The 24,045-nt window shown below is 37.3% G+C and overlaps 1 protein-coding gene across 5 annotated transcripts in view; it reads right to left on the bottom strand.

Annotated features, from left to right (window-relative positions):
* Positions 1–24,045, bottom strand: part of Ssh2 (slingshot protein phosphatase 2) — a 246,545-nt gene that overhangs the window by 13,676 nt on the left and 208,824 nt on the right. For 4 of the 5 annotated variants that reach the window (XM_010642219.1, XM_010642220.1, XM_010642225.2 and 1 more), the window contains 3 exons: positions 17,880–17,926; positions 6,851–6,997; positions 2,881–3,081 (listed from right to left, as the gene is read on the bottom strand). In XM_010642219.1, coding sequence (XP_010640521.1) covers positions 2,881–3,081; positions 6,851–6,997; positions 17,880–17,926 — 395 coding nt within the window. The remainder of the gene's footprint in view (positions 1–2,880; positions 3,082–6,850; positions 6,998–17,879; positions 17,927–24,045) is intronic. The other variant, XM_010642223.1, reaches the window with a different exon arrangement.

The raw sequence follows: 24,045 nt of genomic DNA, 5'->3' as shown, positions 1-24,045 counted from the left end.
GCCTTCTTCTCTTCTGACTTCCATAGAGTTTGGCTAATACAGAGCACAAGGAGGAGACTGCCATTAAGAGACTGAGAACAAAGTGTTTTTGTTTTTTTTTTTCTCCAAACTCCATCCCTGCAAGCTCACTGTGTCCCCCTAACTGAGGGTTACTATTCATCTTTGAAGATGCCTTTTCCTATGATCTATGCCTTCCAGGTTCTGGTAAATGCTTCTTTTCTCTTTGCATTTGTGAAAACAAATAGCCCTGCTATGTAAGTTCCTTGATTTGCTATAATTCCATTCCTTTGTAAAAAACTCTGCAAATAATCTTAATCTGAGTATGATGTTTCTTGCTGAGATTCTTATTGTTGGAGGTTTTCTATTACTTGCAGCCCAAAGCAGTCTAAGTGATCTCTCTAAACTGGATTCATAGTTAAAGTCCAGGAAATATCACAATACATGGGATTCCAGGAACACCTCCTCTTCCATCCTTTTAGTAGAGTTAGTGTGTTTTTGGTGGTGGGAAGCAGTGGCTTATCCTAAGGAAGAAATAAATAGCACATGTACACATGCATTCTCTGGGTAACCCTGGACAAGGGAGTTGATGAAAAACAACCCTCAACAATATACAGTAAACATTTATACACATTTTTATTCACAATAACCATGTGAGGTAGTTCTCTTGATTTTCATTTTCTAGATGGATTTGGGTTAGCACAGGAAATGTGAAGTAACTTTCAAGGTTGCAGCAAGTGGGTAGGGCAGGAATGGAAATCAAATCTTCCAACTCAAATTCTGTGGTTTTCCCCTCCTTAAGGCTTACCCTCCTTACATGAATCAAGCCCAGGAAGTCAGGATGGAATAGAAAAAGAAAGGGAAGAGTAGAAGTGATTTTTGGGTTTATTATGCTTTTGTATCTTCATTTAGGATTTTTGTGAAATTCCTTTAATATCTAAGAAAAACCACATATGCTAAATAAACTCAACCCAACAGTGTGCAGAAGCCTGGGATTCCAGAGTAAATACTGAAATTGGCAGGACACATCGTATCCTTCCTCTCAGTGGGGCACTTGAGGACACTGCCTAACATCTGTCATGTGTGTGTGTTTGGAAATATATAATATTTATGTCTTGTCAAACCCTTAGATGCCTCTTTCTTGCAAACAGAAGTACTGTGCCCTACCTTTTGATTTAATCTAAAAATGTAATTTAAAAAAGTCATCAAAATCTGGTCCCAAAGATGTACAAATTCTTTTAAACAGAGTAGGCTTGACTATTCTCCCAGCCTCCTAAGAGAACAACTCAGAGGAAATCATGCCAAATGCTGAGTAAAAGGGAGGGGTTTTTAAGTGGAAACCATAATGCTATGTTGTAGCTACATTTTCACAATACTTTAGGGGGTGGTCCCTCTGCCTGGATAGGCTGGAAAACTATTTAACATTTTGTTCAGGGGAAACACAGCCCACATTCAAGAGTCAGGACCAAGTCATGAGACTTGCTGGAGTCAAGCTCTGGCACCAGCTTCAACTGCTTCTAGGCAGCTGTGCTTTCACCCTAGCAAACTTACCTAAAATGTATCCATGTGGAAAAAACAAAGCAAATTCTAACAATCTACAGAATTTCAGCATGTGGAATCTCAAGAAACTGATCCTTAAGTCATTTAATATCTGATGCTTATTCCCAAGAGCAGCAAAAGGTGGTTTTCACTCCCAAAAGGGTAGGGATGCAGTGAATTAATTATTCATTCTAATAACCAACTACCAAGTTATTATTGAAAACAGCTGCTTCTTATTGATACAGGAAGATATTCAAGACCTAGCAGTGGGTGGAAAATAGTTTTTGTGAAGAAAATAATCATCAAAATATGTGAAGTAAAACCTAGAGAAACATGGTAATGTCAACTGCTGCCTCTAAGTATTGAGTTTATAAATTATTTTTTCCCTTTTTAATTTTTTTGCATTTTTGCAAACAATATACATAAAACTTGACTAAAAGATAAAAAAAAAGTCAGGCACGGTGGCACATGCCTATAATCCTAAGACTCGGGAGGGTGAGGCAGGAGGATTGCCAGGAGTGTGAGGCCACCCTGTCTCAAAAAAAGGGAAAGAAATAGCTGCTTCTTGGAAGTACCTTCATACCTCAAATGGGTAATAAACATTAGTCACATGACCTAGATTACTGGCGAGGACTCAGTGAAACCAAGCCCTGAAGGAAAAATATGCCAAAAAAGTATCCATAGTAACAGTATCTTTTTTTAAATGACCAAAAAATTTCCAAGAATTTCATCTAAGTCTAGCATTACCTTAGGTAGAATTGGTATTTATTTTAATAAGGCAACTGTATCTAGCTTTGTAAGACATTGAGAAGAATTTATTAAAATCTAGTTGAGAACAAAATAAGGGAACAGTATTTCTATTCTTTAATTTATATCAACCTAAAATCAACCTCAAAAATTAAGTGCCAGCTAGGCATGGCAGTGCATACCTGTAATCCCAGCACTCAGGAGGCTGAGAGGCAGAAGGATCACCACAAGTTTGAGGCCAGCCTAGGCAACCTAGTGAGTTCAAGGCCAACCTGAACTATACAGTGAGACCCCATCTCAAGAAAAAAAAAAAAAAGTGGGGCGGGGGCTGGGGATTTAGCTCAGTGGTGCCGCCACCTGCCTCACAAGCCCAAGGTCCATAGTTTGATCCCTGGTACCAAAAAACAAAACAAAAGATTAAATGCCCAATTTTCCATGCTAATCTTAAACACCTATACTTATTTTTTAAAAATTTGATTGATAGAAATTAAAATCACATCCAAATTAGGCTGAGAACTGGCTGTAGAATAATCACTTCTCCTTTCCTTCCATACCCGAAAGGAGAAAGCATCTGAGATAAATCAATGATGGACTCACCTTGCCAGCAAGATTCCCTGGTACTCTTCTAATTGTCTCATGAAGCTGGGGTTGGGCTTGGTCACTGTTCGTCTCTCCTTCACATAGTCATAGGCTCGGTCCAGATTCCAGCCATATTCTTTCATTGCGTAGGCAATCACTGTAGAGGCTGAGCGACTCACCCCCATCTTACAGTGCACGAGACATTTAGATCCATGTTTCCTAGTTTGGAGATTGAGGTATAGAATAGAGAAAAGCAACAGTGAGTACATTTAAAAAGTCACGTTCTGGAATCTTTCAAATTTCCTGTCCTACCCTATTTTTGAGCCATACCATCTCCTCACCTTGGAGATATACATCTATGACTGAATTCAAGAGTAGGTTAGGCAGCTTTAAATTTCTCTTAAACAATATTCAACATTAATATTAAGCCCCCAACTCACTCAACAAACATTTAGCAGGCATTTTACCACATACAAGATAATGTGCAAGTTGCCAAGATGCAAACATAAGTAACACACCGCTTTTACCCTAAAAGGTAGGATTCAGTGGGGAAAACAGACACAATTCAATATGGTAAGTGCAATAAGAGTAGAGACATTTTGAATTTAGAGACTGGAGCCCATTTTGTGTTGTTGCAGAACATGTTTCATGGCTGGTGCTCTCCTGGGTTAAAGGTGTGCCAGTGATTCATTATTCAAATGTTATGAGTTGTTTCCAGTTTAAATTCCAATAAGCGTTCTGTCCCTGGAGGAAACCCACCTTCCTCTCAGACATTACTTTTCACAACCCTACAATTGGCATCTTGTCTAGAGACTGGCTATATAACCCAGAGAGTTGGAATGGGTACATTTGATGTGCCACATGGCTTTCTCAGGGATGAGGGTGGCATGAATGACAGCTATCTGTTTAATTTTTTAATGGTGGGGATTGAACCTCAGGGTCTCATGCTCACTAAACATGTGCCATACCACTGAACCACACTCAGGCCCTCCACGCTTTTTTTTTTTTTGAGAGAGGGTCTCACTCTGTGGTTCAGACTGGCCTCAGCCTCCGGACTTCCAAGTGCTGGAATTACAGGCATGTGCCACCATGCCCAGTGAGGCCCATTTTTTATTTTTTATTTTTTTGGTACAGGGGATGGAACTCAGAACCTTGGGCTTGTGATGCACTGAGCTAAATTCCCAGACCTGGCCACTGTTTTTGTAATGGGGTGAAAGGAAGAGAAAATAAAGCTACCACAAAGCTATACAAACAAACAAAACACCCGAGTCTTACTATGCCAGAGCAAAATACCCTGAATATGACCATTCTTCAGTGATGCTGATTCTGTTAACAATAACAGTGTCTGCTACATAGTAAGCCCTCAAATATTTGCTAAATGTATGAACAAACATGGATTTGCTGATTAGATTTGCCAGATGCTTAAGTAGGAACATTTAAAAATTGGGAAAAAAGAACTTCTACTCATCACTAGTATATATAGATTCTAGAATCATTCCCACGTAGTTATTCCAATAAATGAAAATATGTATTTGTAAGCTTAAGGGGAAGTCAGTTCACTGACTCGCTCATTGTCAAACAATGGCAAAGGCTACAAAGTTTTCACCTACAAGCTTATTATTTTGTTTTTAGAGACAGATACATGAAAGAGTTAAGTATTAATGCAAAGAAACATGAAGTTACGTGCCAAAATGAGTGAGCCAGATAAACTATAGAAATGTAGAGAATGGCCTGAAATAACTGAAGCAGTCTCAAGAGAGAAGAAAGATTAGCCTGTTTCGTATCAATTAGGTGCAATTTTTGATGATGTCCTATGGTTGGCTTGGATGTGTGTCTCTGTGTACTTATTTCAAATGACTGAGGATGCTTGTTTTATTTATGATACAAGGTTTTCATTTAAACTACAGTTACAAAGCCAATGCTAGTGACTCAGATGAAAATTAAGATATGTGCTCTATATTTTCCCATTGACCTCTGACAACATTAGTGTATCAAATTTCAGGTCTATGCCTGCAGGCATCAAAGGTGCTCAAACTTGGACAAATTTAAGTAAAATGCAATTATGAAATCTACTCCCATGAAAACATCTCTTTAACGGGGATTTTTTTCAGAGGACAGCTCCTAACTCATGTAATGAAAAATCTAAGTCAGTTCTCACCTAACCTATTTCTACCCTTTAATTTTAGCCCCTAGGTCCAGGATTGTCTAGAATAAGCCTGGCATTATACTGGGAACTGGGGTCTTGATTAGTCTAAGATGCAGGAGTTTCTCAGAGCACAGCATTTAAGGAGGCACTCCCTCTCAGATGCTGACCTATACCCACAGAGGTCTGAAAGGGAATGCCCTCCATTTGTGCCCTGGGTGCTTCGTATGTCTTCCTAATCCCAGCTGCAATGAGCCTTTCTTTTCAATGTAACTAGGGGGTTCCCTTGAAATGTAGTCTCTTTACATGGGAACTTGACAACTTGTCTACTCTTTCTGGTTCACTTTTCTTATTGAACTAGACTATTCCTGTACACATGTACACATGAACTCTGATACAGGCACAATCTTGTTTCTACCACTAGTTACTTAACTTCTATGAATCTCATCTCTATGGATTGTCCTCATTCATACAGGATAACATCTATTTTTCTAGATTTTAGAAAACATTACACAAGACCGTGCATATATGGTGCATGCGTGCATACACACATACACACACACACACACACACACACACCCATAAAAATAAAAGCCAGGCGTGGTGGTGCACGTCTGTAATCCCAGCACTCGCAGGAGGGTCGCTGTGAGTTCAAGGCTGGCCTGGGCTACATAGTGAATTCAAGGGCAGCCTGAACTACATAGTGAGACTTTGTCTCAAAAAACAAAGCAAAACAAAAAACCATAAAGTAACTGGCACAAAGCAAGCGTGCCATGAATAGTATCATTACTCTGAATAATTTATTAAATAGGCTTCAAGAAAATAAAGCACTCTTAGGTGCTGGCTACAGGCTAAAGAAACAGGCTCAAGGCCATAGCATGGGGATTCATGATAACTAAGAGTAGGCTGGGGATTTAGTTTAGAGGTGCTGCACCTGCCTTGCAAGTACAAGGTCCCAAGTACAAAAAAAGGTCCACCAGTAGAAAAAAAAAAGATAACAAAGTGCAAGAATGTCATGACCACGAACTTCCTTAACAGAAAAGAGGAATCTTCTTGAAGGAGAACTTTAAAAAGAGAAATATTTTTCACTTGCCAATGACAGCTTGAATGTAATCCTGCCTGAAGGAAGATGTAGCTGTCAAGCTCATTTATGATTCCTTACAGTGAAAAAATGAATAGGACTGGGAAAGAAATCCTCAGGGACTTAAACAAATGCAGTGTTGACATTAATATTAAGCACTAAGTTAATACTAAATAGTTTCATTAAAAGAGTCAATTAATGGGCTGGGGATACAGCTCAGTTGTTAAGGAGCTTGCTTAGCATTTTTTAAGATATTGGGTTAAAAAAAATGAGAAAACATTTCCAAAGCTCACTATACTTCTCTCCTTGTCTTCAGAGAAGATGAACATGATTCCACCTACCCAGAGTAATTTCTGTTATGCAACTTACATACATCCCCACTGACTAAAGAATTTCACTCAGAATTTCTTCCATGTCTCATTTTTTTCCTTCTCCCTCCCTCCCTCCCTTCCTCTCTCTCTCTGGAGGATTGATTTCATTTGGCTCATGTCATTTCCATTTCTTTAGCTGTGGTCTTTAATTTTGCGCTTAACAGAAATATGATCCCACCATGAGGTCACCTCCTTCTAGGGGTTTCATCCACTTAAAGGAATAGTATTAGGTCACTAGTATTTTGCCTAGATTTACAAAGTCTCAGTCCCCCTTTTCCTTTATGTCCTTTTTTTCCTGAGTACCAACAGTAAATTATCTATTGCCCTCGGCCCTTAGCCATTTGCGGTGCTTGAGGAACAGTGGTAGAATATGTCTATAGGACTATTACTCACTTTGCTTTAGAGATGAATTTGTAAGTATCATTCCAGTAAGCCAGGAGATCCGTTGCTTCTTCATCATATACCCGGATGTTATGATACTCAAAGACTCCTGGGAAGAAGTTATCTATCTCTCGAGTGACATTCAAGATATACCGCACCCTGTGAGGAAACCAAGGGAGAAAGTATGCGCTACTACCCAGGCTAAATCCAATTCCTAGCACTATTTTTCTTATTTAAAACATGTTTACTCCATAGCTGAAATTAAATACAAAAATAATGAAAAAAGCTAAAAAACTAAGGCTATTTAGTAAAGAAATTGTCTGAAGGATCCTGGATATGTCCAGACATGATGGAGTTACTTAATAAACTATCTGCCAAGTTCAACATCTAAATTTGTTTCTTTTCTTCTTCTTGTTTTGGCTTTGAGGGGCAGTCTGCCACTGAGGTATATCTCTAGTCTTTATTTTAAATTTTGAGACAGGGTTGTACTATGTTGCCCAGGCTGGCCTTAAACTCATGATCCATCTCCTTCAGCCCCTACCCTAGGTAGCAGATATTACAGGCATGCACCACCACTCCTGGCTTAAATTCCACTTTCATTCTATGCATACTTACACAATCTTTTTTTTTTTTTTTTAGACAGGGTTTCACTACGCAGTTCATGCTGGCCTTGAACTCACTATAAAGTCCAGGCTGGCCTCAAAATCAGGGTGATCCTTCTGCCTCAAGCCTCATGAGTGTTGGGATTATGGGCATGCTCCACCATATCCAACACAACCTTATTTTTGAGAATCTTTTCATATGGCCTTGCATTTTTCTCCAAAGAATCAACTTAAAATCCCTAACATAATTTGTCACAAAACTACCAAAATATTAATTTTCAGTGGAAATTAATTGTATACAATCAGACTGTTGACATGTATCCCAAGAAAAACAGAAAAGAAAAAAACTTCTTCCTATTTTTCTAAATGCTAAATGGTTAAAAATTGCTCTATTACTCTCTCTAAAATAATGAAAGGCAGATGAGTCCAGGGTTGGGAGGGTCAGAGGAAATTTGGACTTTAAACTCCTTTAACTCTGTCAGGCTGCATTCTTGGCTGTTACGGCAGAGGGTGTGTCTGAGAGTTCTCTCATATTGAACTGCACAGAGAAAAGGGTTTATCAAAATTTTCTTCTATTATCTCTCACTGCACCATCTCCATAAGTGCCTTAGTTTAGTTAACCAAAAGTTATCTTTTTTCAATGTTATGTATACCTAGACATCACTATAGTTTATTCCGACAATAGGAAATGAAATAGATTCTGAAGAAGCTGTTTCCTTCTCAGAACCAAATGTGGGGCTTGACAAACTGAATCTTGGAAATGAAGGAAGTAACTACGAAAAGAGAAAAACAGTTAACCAACTTTGTGTAATTAAGGTCAAATGGCCAAAATATTTCTGGGACATGAATCAAATGTTTCAACATAGTATCATTAGCTCATTACTAAAATTTAAAAAAAAAATTTAAAAAGCAAGCACAAGCTGGGCATAATGGTGCACTCCTGTAATCCTAGCACTCTGGAGGCTGAGGGAGGAGGATCGCTGTGAGTTCGAGACCAGCCTGGGCTACACAGTGAGTTCCAGGTCAGTCTCAACTACATAGTGAGACCTTGTCTCAAAAAAAAAAAAAAGGGCTGGGGATTTAGCTCAGTGGTTCTGCCTCCTGCCTTGCAAGTACAAGGACCTGAGTTCTATCCCTGGTACCAAAACAAAACAAAACAAAAAACAAGCACAAATGATTCCTTTTTTTTTTGGTACCAGGAATTGAACTCAGGGCCTCATGCTTGCCAGGCAAGTGCTGTACTGTTGAGCTACATCCCTGGCCCAAACAAATTACTCTTAAAAAGGAGACTGAAGAAGGCATCAAAAATGGAAAGATATCCCTGTTCTTGGATAGGCAGAACAAAAATGGCATACTTCCAAAACTGATAAACAGATTTAATGCAATTCTGATCAAAATACCAAGAGCACTGCCCACAGAGCTAGAGAAAACAATCCTAAACATTTTTTTAAAATTTAATTTTATTTTTTTGGTTTTTTGAGACAGGGTCTCACTATGTAGTTGAGGCTGGCCTGGAACTCACTGTGTAGCTCAGGCTGGTCTTGAACTCACAGTGATCCTCCTGCCTTAGCCTCCTGAGTGCAGGGATTACAGGCGTGCACCACCACACCCGGCCTAATAATCCTAAAATTGATATGGGCTCAGAAGAGACCTACAATAGCAAAAGCAATTCTGGACAACAAGAGCAAAGCAGGAGGCATCAATACCCCAGACTCCAAGTTATACTACAAAGCTATAATGAAAAAACTGGTATGGTATTGGCAAAAAAAAAGGGTAATATGGATCAGTGAAATAAAATAGAGGGTACAGAAACAACTCCAGGCACATTCAGTTAACCAGTTGTTGACAAAGTGGCCAAAAACATAGGCCAGAGAAGAGACAGCCTCTTTAACAAATAGTACTAGAAAAACTGGCATTCCACATGCAGAGGATTGAATCTAGACACGTAAGTCTCACCATGTACTCAAGTCAAAATGGATCAAAGATCTAAATGTTAAAAAATAAATATGTTGGAGGCAAAATAAGTAAAACTCTTGAAGACATAGGCATAGGCAAGGATTTAAAAAAAAATAGAACCCTGGTTGCACAAGAAATAATACCAGGAATCAATAAATGGGATCATATCAAATTAAAAAGCTTCTCCACATCAAAGGAAATGATCAACAGAGCAAAGAAAGAAATGGGAAAACACTTTGCCGGTTATTTCTTGGACAGAGGACTAACATCTAGAATATATAAAGAACTAAATAAGAAATTAGGCCCCTCAAATAAAAGATCCAGTCCTGGGCCAGGATTTAGCTCAGTGGCACTGTGCCTGCTTCACAAATACGCAAGGTTGTGAGTTTGATCCCTGGTACAAAAAACAAAACAAAAACCAAAAAAACACCCCAAAAACCAAAAAACCAAAACCAAAAAAAATCCCACCCAATCCAAAAATGGGCAAGTGAAATGAACAGATGCTTTTCAGAAGAAGTACAAAGAGCCAATAAATATATGAACAATGTTCAACATCTCTGGCCATTAAGGAAAGGTAGATTAAAGTGACACTGATATTCCATCTTACTCAAGAAAGAATGGTTATCATCAATAAATCAAATAATAACAAATGCTGGAGAGGATGCAAGGAAAAAGGAACCCTTATACATTGTTGGTGGGAGTGTAAACTAAACTAAAACCAGTTTAAAATTAAAACAATTTTTTTCAGGATCTATTTATTTAGAGACAGGATCTCACTATGCAGTTCAGGCTGGCCTTGAACTCACAGTGATCCTCCTGCTTCAGCCTCCTGAGTGCTGGGATTACAGGTGTGCATCACCATGCCTGGCCTAGAACTAGTTTTGATCCAGCTATTCCCCTTCTAGATACAGTATCTTCCTGAAAGAGTTAAAGACATATTTACATACTCATGTTTGCAGTAGCACAATTCACAATATCTAAACCTTGTATGTGGCCTATATGTCCATCAGTAGATGAATGGATAAAGAAAATGTGGTATTGCTGGGCATGATGGTGCACACCTGTAATCCCAGCCCTCAGGAGGTGAGGCAGGAGGATCACTGTATGAGGCCAGCATGGAATACACAGTGAGTTTAGGGCCAGCCTGAATGACATAGCAAAACCCTGTCTCACAACACAAAAAACAAACAAACAACAACAGAAGTGGTATTTATACACAATGGAGCACTACTCTGTCATAGGTCGAGTCATTTGTTGAAAAATGAATGTTCCTTGAGACCACAGCGTTAAGTAAAATAAATCAGACACACAAGCTTAAATGTGGCATGGTTTCTCTTATACGAGAAACCCAAAATATAAATAAGGACCGAGATAAAAGACAGACAATAGGAAATAGGGAGATAGAACTTTCTCAAATGGGAAGGTAATCAAGAAATAGAAGGAAGGGGGAAGGAAGGGTAGGGATTAAGATTATATATATATATAATATATATATGTACAATATATATATATGTATAATATATATATATATATATGTATTAACTCCTCACAAGGAATGTGATTATTATGTACTAACAAACATGTACTAATAAAAATAAAAATGGAAAAAAGAAAGCAAGAGTATGTAGGAATACAAAATTGTGCAACTGCTATGGTAAATAGTTTAGCAGTTCCCCAAAAGATGAAACAGAGTTAATGTATGACCCAGTAATTCCTCTCAATATAAATGTATAGGGAATGAAAACATCAAGTCCACCCAAAAACTCACATACAAATAACAGCAGCATTACTCACAACAGTAAAAAAGTAGCTATTTGTTAGTTGATGGATACTAGTAATATTTAGGGATTGGGGAAGGAAGGGAAATGGAGCCAAATGCTAAAAGGCACAGGCTTTCCTTTTGGGGTAAAAAATGTGCTAACTTGGTTGTAGGAATGGTTGAACAACTCTGAAAAATTTACTAAAAACTACTGAAATGTACATTTTAAATGGGTGAATTATCTGGTATGTGAATTACATTTTTTTTTTTTTTTTGAGACTGGGTCTCATTATGTAGTTGAGACTGACCTGGAACTCACTATGTACCCCAGGCTGGTCTCGAACTCACAGTGATCCTCCTGCCTCAGCCTCCCAAGTGCTGGGATTATAGGTGTGTACCACCATGCCTGGCTTATATTTCAATAAACCTTTAGAAAGAGTAAGCACATCTCTTTTATTTAAAATAAAACCCCCACCTTCAGTTGTATACTTCAGTAATGTTCAGGAATGGGTTCTGGCACTATCTCTCTTGACTCAAGACAAGGCTTCCCAATCCTTTTCCCTACAGATCTGTAAGCAGCCACTGCCAACTGGCATTGGCACTCAGATTTTTTTTTTGCTATGTTAGCAGTAAGTGACTCTTTATGGAGCAGTAGTTTACTGGGGTTATGTTCTAAGGTAAGCAGATTGGACAGAAAGCTGCTTGAACAACAGTTGACAAACCTATGGTAGTGCGTAGGTTTTGTGTATAGACCTATACAGTATAATTCTTCACACACTAAAGCTCAAGAACCACTGAATTGAAAAAAAAAAACAAGATCTAAGTAGATATCATGGCATACGACCATTGTTTTTTAAAAATCCAAACTGTTTTAAGGCAATTTAAAACAGTTGTACTTTCTAAGTTAGCCTCACAAGATGTAAATGATGATGTGCACAGCTGGGTGCCTATAGGTAACAATAATGTACTATGTAGTTCACAAAGCTACAAGAAAGACTTCTGAAAGCTTTCATCATAAAGAAATGACAGATGTTTAAAGAGACAGATATGTTTAACCTGATTCAAAAAATTATACAATGTATGTATTTTGCTTTTTGTTTTTTGAGACAGGGTCTCACTATGTAATTGAGACTGACCTGGAACTCACTGTGTAGCCCAGGCTAGTCTCGAACTCACAGTGATCCTCCTGCCTCAGCCTCCCGAGTGTGTGCTGGGATTACAGGTGTGCGTCACCACGCCCGGCCTGCAATATCTTTATTAGTGTAACTACTAAGCTTACAATGCATGTATTGAAACATTACATGATATCTCATTAATGTATACAATTTATGCTTATATGTATCAGTTAACAAACAAAAATAAAAGTTTTTTAAAAAGTATATGAGATAAATGAGTCTCATCTCCCGGTATGGCTATGTTTTAAAGTCATACTATCATATAGTCTATCATATAATTTAATGTTTCAAATTTTTCTTCTTGCATTCCCCTATTCCCAGCCCACTATATCTTTAATAATATAACCAACCATAAAGCTTTATTAATCTTTAGATAGTTAACTGCAAAAAATTATTATTGAATTCTTTTCTACCATTAGCAGAGATGTAGCTATAAAATTTAGTACATACCATCTATAAGTCAATACTTGGGTTGTCTTAATGTTTACACTATAATTGGATTTCTTCTCTATGGTTAAGAGTGATACATAGTTGGTTCTTACGGGATGCTAGTATCCAATTTGTGTTGGATGATACTTCTGTAGCCAATTTGCTTGATATTACCAGGGTCACATAATTGTTGCTATCAATGGGTTTTCTCTTTGTGACATTAACAATACTAGAGTACATTCCCAGAGAATTTGGTGGTGGGCCAATTTTACTGCATACTTCCCTCCCAAATTAACTGAGGTGGTTGGATCTTACGGTTGATGCAAAGGACTACAGCCATGCTCAAAGTACATCACTGACAGGAAACGATATACGAGAGATCTCTACAATAGCAACTAAGTCTTAACATTACAAGTGTCCATAAACAGAATGCAGTATATCATTAAAGAGGTTTTACATCATGACTAAGTAAGATTAATTCTAGGACGCAGAGACAGTTCCACATATGCAAATCAATGACTGTAATACACCACTTGAACAGAAGCAAGGACAAAAATCACATGATTATCTCAATAAACTCAGAAAAAGCATTTGACAAACATCCATTCATGATAAAAATCCTGAATAAAATAGGTATAGAAGGTCTTTATCTCAACCTGATAAAAACCTCTATGATGAACCAATGGCCAACATCATACTAAATGGAGAGAAGCTGAAATCTTTTCTCTAAAATCAGAAACAAGAAACAAATGTCTGCTATCACCACTCCTGTTCAATATAGTTCTCAAAACAGCCAGAGCAGTTAGGTAAGAGAAAGAAATAAAAGGGACATGGATAGCAAAGGAAGAAAAATTGTCACTATCTGCAGATGATATGATCTTCTATGTAGAAGACCTTAAAAACTTCACCAAGGCTCCCAGAATAACTAAATTCAGTAGCATAGTAGGATACAAAATCAACACTCAAAAGTCAATATACTCACTGAAAGAGAAATTAGGGAAACACTACCTTTCACAATAGCATCAAGAAAAATGAAATACTTGGAAATTAACCTAAACAAGGATGAGCAAGACCTCTACCATGAAAGCTACAGTACTCTGAAAAGGGAGATGGAAGAGGATAGCAGAAAATGTGAAGATGTCCCCTGTTCTGGAGAGGTAGAACCAATATAGTCAATATGGCCATACTTCCAAAATTGCTATACAAATTTAACGCAATCTCAATCAAAATGCAACAGCATTCCTCACAGAACTAGAGAAAACAATCCTTAAACTCATATGGAATCAGAAGACACCTGTAATAGCAAAAGCAATTCTTAGCAACCATGGAAAGGAAGGGGCCATCCCAATTCCGGACTTCATGTTATACTACAAAGCTACAGTGATAAAAACAGCATGGTATTGCGGGGGGAAGCTTGTGGATCAGTGGAATTGAATAGAGGATGCAGAAACAACTTCAAGCACACTCAGTTATCTTGTTTTGACAAAGGTGTCAAATACTTTCACTGGAGGAAGAAATAGCCTCTTTAACAAATGGTGCTAGGAAAACTGGCTATCCACATGCTGCATGCTGAAGACTGAACCTGGACCTCTCACTATTTACTAAATTACAATAAAAATGGATCAAAGATCAAAATATTAAAGCAGGGGTGGGGATTTAGCTCAGTGGTGTGACCACCTGCCTTGCAAGTAAGCACAAGGTCCTGAGTTCAATCACTGGTAAAAACAACAACAACAACAACAACAAACAATCTGTTAGAAGACAAAATAAGTAAAATTCTGGAATACACAGGCATAGGCAAAGACTTTGAGCAGAACCCTGGCTGCACAAGAAATAATACCAAGATCAACAAATGAGCTATCAAATTAAAAAGCTACTACACAGCAAAGGAAATCACTGAAAGAGTGAAGAGACAACCTACAGAATAGGAAAAAAATTTTGTCAGCTATTCCTAGACAAAGGATTAATATCTAGAATATATAAAGAACTCAAAAATTAGACCCCCAAATTTGAAAACGCAGTAAAATCAGGCATCTGAAACCAACAGACACTTCTCAGATAAAGAAGTATAAATGGCCAGTAAATATATAAAAAAATGTTCATCACCACTGGCTGTTTGAGAAATGCAAACTAAAGTAACACTGAGATTTCACCTCACTCCAAAAAGTTGGCTATTATCAAGAAATCAAATAGTAACAAACATGGGAGAGGCTGCAGGGGGTGGGGAATAAACCTTTCTTCATTGTTGGTCAGAGTGTAAATTGGTACAATCACTGTGTAAATCACTAGGAGATTCCTCTAAAACTAAAAATAGAAATTCCACTTGACTCAGCTATTCCCCTTCTAGATTATCTTTCTGAAATAAAGATGTTATATTACAGTGACACATGTATACTTAGGTCTATAAGTGAAATTCATAATATCTAAATCTTGCAAGCAGCCTATATGTCCATAAGCAGATGAAAGGTTAAAGAGAACGTGACCTTCATATATAATGGAATAGTAGTTTACCATAAAGAAAGATACAGACCACAATGTTAAGTGAAGTAAATTAGATACACAAGCTTAAATATCATATAGTTTGTCTTATGAGAAATCCAACATATAAAGTACAAAAGGCAAAAAAAGGAACGCAATAGTTTCATGACTATTTACCTATGTAAAAATTTATCAAATTATACACTTAAAACATGTGCAATGTTATATGCCAATTATCTCTCAATAAAGTTGTGTTTAAAAAAAATAAAGATGATGAACATTTTTTCATGTACTTATTGGCCATTTGTACTTCAAGAAATGTATATTCAGTTCATTTGACTATTTTTTGATTGGATCACTTATTTTGGGGGGGTTACTATTTTTTAAAGTTCTTTATATATTCTAGATGTTAGTCCTCTTTCAGAAAAATAGCAACCTACCTCTCTGTAGGTTGTCTTTTCACTCAGTTGATTATTTCCTTGTCTTGTAGAAGCCTTTTAATTTGACATAATACCACTTGTTGATTTAATTTTTAAATTATTTATTTATTTATTTATTGAGAATTGAACTCAGGACCTTCACACTGAGCTACACACCTAGCCTTTTAAAAATTTTGAAACAGGGTCTCACTAAATCACTAAGTTGCCTAGGCTGTGCCCAAACTTTGTGAGCCTCCTCCCTCAGCCTCTCAGGGTGCTGGGATTATGTGCCACCACACCAAGCTGAGTCTTGGTATTATTTCCAGTGCTAGTGGAGTTCTGTTCAAAAAGTACTTGCCTGTGGCTATGACTTTAATCGTTTCCCCTATGTTATCTTCCAGTAGTTTCAAAATTTGTTTTTATATCTAGGTCTTTGATCCATTTTTATTTTAGTACAGGGTAGGAGATATGGATCTAGTTTCTGTATGAAATACAGAAAATGTATAATCTTCTGCATGTGCATAACCAGTTTTCCTGGTACCATTTGTTTAAGAGGCTATCTTTTCTCCAACATGTTTTTGGCCTATCAAAAATCACATGACTGAAGGTTCATCGGGGTTGTTTCTGTGTCTTCTGTTATATTCCACTGATTCACAAGTCTATTTTTGTTCCAGTATCATCATGTTGTTTTGCTATTATAGCTTTGTGGCACAGCTTGAAATCCAGTGTTGTGATGCTTCGTGCTTTGTTGTTTTTGCTCTGGATTGCTTTGGCTAGTGTAGGCCTCTTCTGGTTCCATATACATTTTAGGATTGTTTTTTCCAGTTCTATGAAGAATGTTGGTGGTATTTCAATAAAGATTGCATTAAGTCTATAGACTGCTTTTGGTAATAAGGCTATTTTTAAAATATAAATTCTGCTGATCCATGAACAAGGGATGTCTCTCCATTTTCAATGTCCTCTTCAATTTTTTTCTTCAGAGTTCTGTAGTTTTCATTACAGAAGTCTTTCATTTTCTTGGCTAGGTTGATTCCTAGATATTACATACTTAATGTGTTTAAGGTATCTTGAATGGAATTTTTTCCCTATCTCATTATTGGTGTACAGAAATGCCACTGATTTTTTTTGGTACCAGGGATCAAACTTGGGACCTTGCGCTTGTGAGGCAGGCAGTGGAACCACTGAGCTAAATCCCCGGCCCTGCCATTGATTTTTGTGTGTTGATTCTGTATCTTTTCTCTCCTTTTTTATGGAGCATGAGGAAGGAATCCAGTGCCCTTACACATGCTAGGCAGGTGCTAGTCTACCACTGAGTCACATCCCTAGCTCAATATTTTTTCTTAATGGTATGATCTTTATTCTGAAGTGAAGTTCTCTGAGAAATGCAGTTGTATTAGCTATGTAGTAAAAAGGGAATATGATAGCTTGTTTATTGAATATTCACTGTAGTCTCAATTGCTACAGTTTTAATAACCCCACTGCCTAGGGGTAATTTTTAAAATACAAGGTAAATTTTCCTATTTAATTCCAGGAGCTTGCTCATTTTATATTCATAAACTATTTAGTCTCCCAACATTTAAAAGGACAAAAAGACAGGAACTGAATCTAATTTTAGTCTATGGATTACTAGCTGAACAGTGTGGTTGACTCACAGAAAATATTCAATATATGCTGAATGGACAGCTCTGTGAATCCAAAATATGCAATTTTATGTACTTTTACATAAAATAGGAACCAAAAATTACACTGACTTTAAACTGCACCAAAGACTTGGAAATTTGCTTTAGAAGTCTATTAGATGACCGTCCCTTGTGTGGTAGTGCATGCCTGTAATTCCAGCTACTCAGGATGTTGAAGCAGGAAGATAGCAAATTTAAGGCCAGCCGAGGCAATTCAGTGAGATTCTGACTCAAAAAAAAAAGGCCAGGGATATAATTTAGTGATAGAGCATTTGCCAAGCATACACAAGGTCAGGTTTAATGTCCAGTCCCATAAAACCAAACCAAACTAAAACAAATGCACCCCCTGGCACCCCACTGAGCTGATCATTCTTGGGAGGATGAGACAGCCATTTTAGTTTTTATTATTTTAGAACTGATTAGAATCAATTGGAAGTAACTCTTAAGATTAAAATTATTCATTGATACCTTTTTAATGGGAAAATGTAAAGATTAAACAGGGACTTTTGACACATGAGAGTCAACAAATGCTTTGTGTTCTTACCCTCGGTTCTGCAAGTCTTCTAAGTTGGAGGCATTCCACTCTGAGCCCTATGGAATGAAGAAGACAAGGTGAGCAAATATCAGGAAGTCAATCAAATACAGTTACTTGAAAAAGAGTACCGTAAGAAATAGTAGAATTTAAAGAGGGCCAGTAACATCTACTCAGTGCTCTGTTATCACAAGTGGTTTATATGTTATTGTACTTCATTTTCCCAAATGACAGAGTAAGAAAGTTATCTTCACCGGGCATGGTGGTGCATGCCTGTAATCCCAGCACTTGGGAGGCTGAGCCAGGAGGATCACCATGAGTTTGAGACCAGCCTGGGCTACATAGTGAGTTCCAGGTCAGTCTCAACTACATAGTGAGGCCCTGTCTCAAACAAAACAAAACAAAAAACAAAACGAAAGTTATCTTCACTGGGCATGGTGGTGCATGTCTGTAATCCCAGCTACTCAGGAGCATGAAGCAGGAGGATCTCAAATTCAAGTCCAGCCTGGGCAATTTAGCAAGATCTTAGCAATAGATCGACAGCTAGATAGCTAGATGGGCTTAGCAATGTAGCTCAATAGTAGAATGCCCGATAAAAGTTAACTTCATTTTCTTTTTTTTTTCCTTTTATTGAGTTTATTGATACATTTTAGGTATATAGTACAGTTACATTCATTATCTTGTACCTATTACATGACAGGTCTTGGTTCTCATTTTTTCCCCTTGTCCCTGCCCTCCCTTCACTCCTTCCTCCTCTCCCCATTAACAAACACTTTATTTCCATTTTTTCATTTTCTCATATTTTTTTCTTTCCCCTATTACCTTTCCCCTACCCTTCCCACTTTCCCTATACCTTTAGCCCTTTTCTTTTCATTTCACAATGTCAGTTATCTCATTAGGATCTTATGTACTATTATAGTTTACTCACACCAGAGAAACTATTCAGTATTTACACATGTGTGACTTATTTATTTCACTTAGGAGTATATCCTCAATATGTATCCATTTTCCTATAAATGAATCTAATTTCTCATCCTTTATGGTTGAGTAGTATTCCATTTTATAGAAAAATCACATCTTTATCCACTCTCCAACTGATGGGCAAATGGGCTGTTTCCAAATTTTAGCTATTACAAACTGTGCCGCTATAAATATGGGTGTGCATGTATCACTCTGGTGTGATTCTTTTAATTCTTTTGGAAAGATACCCAGAAGAGGGATGGCTGGGTCAAATGGAACCTCTAGTCCCAGCTCTTTGAGTTATCTCCATATTGATTTCCATAGTGGTTGCACCAGAATGCACTCCCACCAACAACGGAGAAGGGTTCCTCTCTTCCCACAACCCCGCCAACATTTGTTATTGGTTGATTTCTTGATGGCAGCCATTCTTTGTGGGGTGAGTTGGAATCTCAGTGTTGTTTTCATCTGCATCTCTTGAATGACCAGTGATGTGGACCATTTTTTCATATATTTACTTGCTGCTTTTACTTCTTTGACTGAGAAATATCTGTTCATTTCAGATGCCCATTTTTGAATCGGGTCTTTATATTTGGGGGGACTGATTGTTTTGATTTTTTTATATATTCTAGATAATAAAAGTCCTTTGTCTGAGGAGCAGCTGGTAAAATTTTTTTCCCACATTGTAGGTTGTCTCTTAGTTCTGTTGATGGTTTCTTTTGCAGTGCATTCATTTTCATTTTTACAGATAAGAAAACTGATCTTCATAAAATTCAAATCATTTTTGCTCAGATGACAGAGGAGGAGGTGTCTTTGACCATCCAGCCTAAGTTAGGTGTTTTATGTTACTGTCACTCTTAGTAATCTGATATTTTGCTCAAGCATGTATCACAATTTGTACTTATATATTTCTATTATATCCTTATTTTCAAATCATCTTGTCTACTGTAAAATAAGCTCCTTCAGGGTAGAAATCAGGTCTGTTGTTTCCTATACAACCTGTGCATATCACAAGTGCCTAATACTGATAAACAGTTGTTGAACAAACAAAGCAGCATTTATGAAGTAACCTAGATCTGATTCCAAAGTCTACACTTTTCTGGTGCATTATATTGCATCTAAAGAGTGGAGGGCAGGATGTGTGCACGTGGTGGAAAAGTATGAAACAGCTTTTATCAAACAAAGGTGGAAACACAGTGTGTAAAATTTTAAGGCAGGGACAAATGGCAAATTTGGGGAGGATTGTTCTGCAGATTATCTGGAAGACATGTCAGTTGTAGTATTTTGCTGCATTTACATTATCATTTTTCCTTTTTCTTTCATTATATATTATTTAAAAAAAATACAAGATCTTGTAATTTAATCTAGGCCAACCTTGAACTTGCTACATAGACCAGGCTAGCCTTGAATTTGCAATCCTGCCTCAGCCTCATTAGTGCTGGGATTACAGATATGTATCACCACACCTGTTTATTATACATCACATTTTATCATTTGAAAGCAATTTAACTATGACACTTAATTTTGTTTTTGTTTTTATACCGGGTATTGAACTCCAGGACCTTGTACTTGTAAAGCAGGCAGTGGAACCCCTGAGCTAAGTCCCTGGCCCTTATGACATTTAATTTAATTTAATTTTTTTGGTACTGGAGATCGAACTCTGGTCCTTGCGCTTGCAAGGCAGGCAGCAGAGCCATTGAGCTAAATCCCCAGCCCCAACACTTAATTTTAAACATGTATAATCTAAGAACATTTTCTTACATAATGTGATAATATTCAAGAAATATAACAGTAACACAATAACCAAATATACTATCTATATTTGAACTTTCAATGTTCCCAAAATGCCCTTTATCTTTGCTCAATTAAGGCTTATACTTTGCACATGCTTGCCATACCTTCATTACCTCTTCTAAATTAGAAGGGTTACTCATACCTTTTGGTGGGGAGTCTTTTAAAATACTGACATTTTTGTAGATTTAAGATTTTTTTTTTTTGGGGTACTGGGGATCGAACTTGGGACCTTGCGTTAGCTTGTGAGGCAGGTGGCAGAACCACTGAGCTAAATCCCCAACCAAGATCTTTGAGAACTCTCTACAATCTGGGTTTGTGAGACAATTTCCTGATTAGATTTAGGTCAAACATTTTGGCAAGAATACTACAAAAGTGACAATATGTACTTTCTACTGCATCAAATCAGCAGGCACACAACTCATTTGTCCCATTATTTGACATGTTGAATTTGAACTCTGCACTTTGTGTCTACCACATCCCTCTACTGCAAATTTCTTTACAATTCATTGGTAACCTTTGGGCATCAGTCATCTCTGAAGTTGTATGAATATACTATTTTATAACTTTTATCCTTTGGATTTATTATCAATTGCTGATCTTACCCAAATCAATTATTTTATCAGAGGTTACAAGGTATTGATTTTTCTGTAAAAGCAGGGCTTCATTCTTTTTTTTTAGAGTGTTACCATGCCCTCCCCCAAGCCCTCCACTGCACCTCAAACTCAGGACCTTGTGCTTGCCAGACAAGTGTGGTACAACTGAGTTACAACCCTTGTTTTTCATGGTACTTGGGTTTGAACCTAGGGCCTGTGCATGCTAGGCAAGTGCTCTGCCACTGAGCTATGTGAAAAGCCATTGAGTATCATTGGACTGGACTCTAGCACTCTTTTTTTGTTTTTGTTTTTGGTACTGAGTATTGAACTCAGGACCTTGTGGTTGCCAGGCAGGTGCGTGGCCACTCAGCCACATCTCTGGCCCTTGAGCTTGTGAGGCACGCCCATTCTTTCGTATTTAATGTTATAATTCACTACCATCATTATGTGACACTCAAATTATCTGGAGTTTGGCCAGTAGAAATCGTGTCAAGCTGGTTCCTTTTGATCTAATCCCATTAATCTTTGAATATTTCCTTGCTTTCTGGTGCAAAAGTTGTTCCAGATTCATTTTGTGAGTAGACTCACCATTTCCTCAAAAAGCCCTGCTTTTTTCAGTAAAGAATGATATTTTGTAATCAAGATTGATCCGGGCATTAATTAGGTATGCTTATAACTGTCAGGTATCATTGCTTCTAAAACTTTGCAGTGGACAAAGGTAGAAAATATTTCCAAAAAAATATTGAGTTTAAACTGAGTGTGGTGGCACATGCCTATAATCCTAGCTACTTACGAATGAGGCAGGATCACAGCTTGAGGCCAACCTGGGCAATTTAATGAAATATTGTCTCAAAATAAAAAAAATAAAGAGGACTAGGAATGCTCTGTGGTAGAGTACCCCAGGTACCCAATTCCCCAGTACTGAGAAAAAGAGGAGGAGAAGAAGAACTGAGTTTGAGTTTGTATTGTTATCTCCAATTCACATTCAACACCATAGGGTTCTTCCTCACCCTCTTGCCCTTCACCATTCATTCATTCATTCATTCACTCATTCATTCATTTCATAGGGGGTCACCACGTAGCTCAGGCTATCCATGAAGTTTTGGTCTTCTTTCCTCAGACTCTCATGTTCTGAGAGAGAGTGTATGTGTGCTACCATACCTGGTTTTGTTTGTTTCATTTCCTTCCTTTCTCTCTCTCTCTCTTTTTTTTTTTTTTGAGACAGGGTCTTGCTATGTAGTTCAGCCCAGCCTTAAACTCACTATGTAGCTCAGGATGGCCTCAAACTCATGGCAATCCTCTGGCCTCAGCCTCCTGAGTGCTGGGATTACAGGCGTGCACCATCATGCCTGGCCATATTTGGTTCTTTTGCCCACCATTTGTATCTCCCTAGTCTACACTGAGGTCCTTGGTTTCCAAGACCTCATTTATTCTATTTACAAAATAGATTCAACATTATTAAGCCAACACTACAACCAATAACAAACCTATTAAATTCAAAATTTCTTTGTCTTTTTCTTAGTCATGTGTCACTAAAGATAAAATCAAAGTTCATCCTTCAAAGTTACTTTAATTTCTTTCTGTGAACTCATTAATTTGATATACATTTGGATAAATTTGCCTCATGTTTGTATTCAGTTTTAAAGTATGCTTTTCCCATTTTTTTATTTAATTTTTTTGAGCATAGCTAAAGTCAAAAGTTTATTAAAAAGCTTGGGAGCTGGGGATTTAGCTCAGTGGTTCTGCGCCTGCTTTGCAGGTGGAAGGACCCGAGTTCTATACCCGGTACCAAAAAAAAAAAAAAGTTAGCTTGGTAGTCTCATTTCCACCTATGTATCTTCAATTCCCATAAGTAACCATTTTCACTCATTTCTGATTTATTCTACTCATGTTCTATTTTTTAAAATATAGCAAACACATACTTAATGCTAATTCTTCCTCATATTAGCAATTCTTACAAAGTAGTATACTACATAGATTATTTTGCTATTTACTTTCCAATATAGCTTTAAAACTATTCCATATAACAGTTCATATTCTTAATTTTTTTTACTTCTACATAGCACTTCATTAGGTAGTGACATGATAGTTACATTCAACTAGTCTCTATGAATAATGTTTTCCTATTTGTGGAAGTGAGACTGTGGGGTGAAAGGCTAAATGAAATTTTGGTAGACAGTACTATATTTTCCTCTACAGTTTGAAACAATTCTATATTTTCAGCAGTAATGAATGAGTGTGCCACTTTCCTGTAACTTTACCAACAAAATGTTATGTTTCTGAATTTTTGTCAAACTGGAAGATATGGAATGTTATCTCAGTGTAGTTTCAATGTATATTTCTTTCTTTCTTCTTTCTTCTTCTTCTTTTTTTTTTTTTTTTTTTGGATTTTTGAGACAGGGTCTCACTATGTAGTTGAGACTGACCTGGAATTCACTATGTAGCCCAGGCTGGTCTCGAACTTACAGCAATCCTCCTGCCTCAGCCTCCCAAGTGATAGTATTACAGGCGTGCACCACCATGCCCGGCTCAATGTACATTTCTAATACAAGTAAAAGCAAGAAACTTTTCAACATTTAGGTCCATTTTCTATCTTTGAACTAATTGTTCATATTGTTTGAAAGAGTATTTAAGAGTATATTTTAAGAGTATACCTATTTCAGAATTAAATGCATTAAATGGAATTTAGCAGCAGAATACCTGAGTTCAAGTTCTGACTGTCTTCCTACCATGGGGAAAGGATAAAGTGCTTAAACCATATGCATTCTCTTTCCTTATCTGTAAAATAGAATACATCTCCACTCTAGTCCTGTTTTTTTTTTTTTTTTTTTTTT

Source organism: Fukomys damarensis, unplaced genomic scaffold (assembly GCF_012274545.1).
Source record: "Fukomys damarensis isolate Sample0158 unplaced genomic scaffold, DMR_v1.0_HiC HiC_scaffold_13, whole genome shotgun sequence".
NCBI lineage: Eukaryota > Metazoa > Chordata > Mammalia > Rodentia > Bathyergidae > Fukomys > Fukomys damarensis.
The sequence above is the reverse complement of the archived record's forward strand: the minus strand, read 5'-3'. Positions and strand labels throughout refer to the sequence as shown.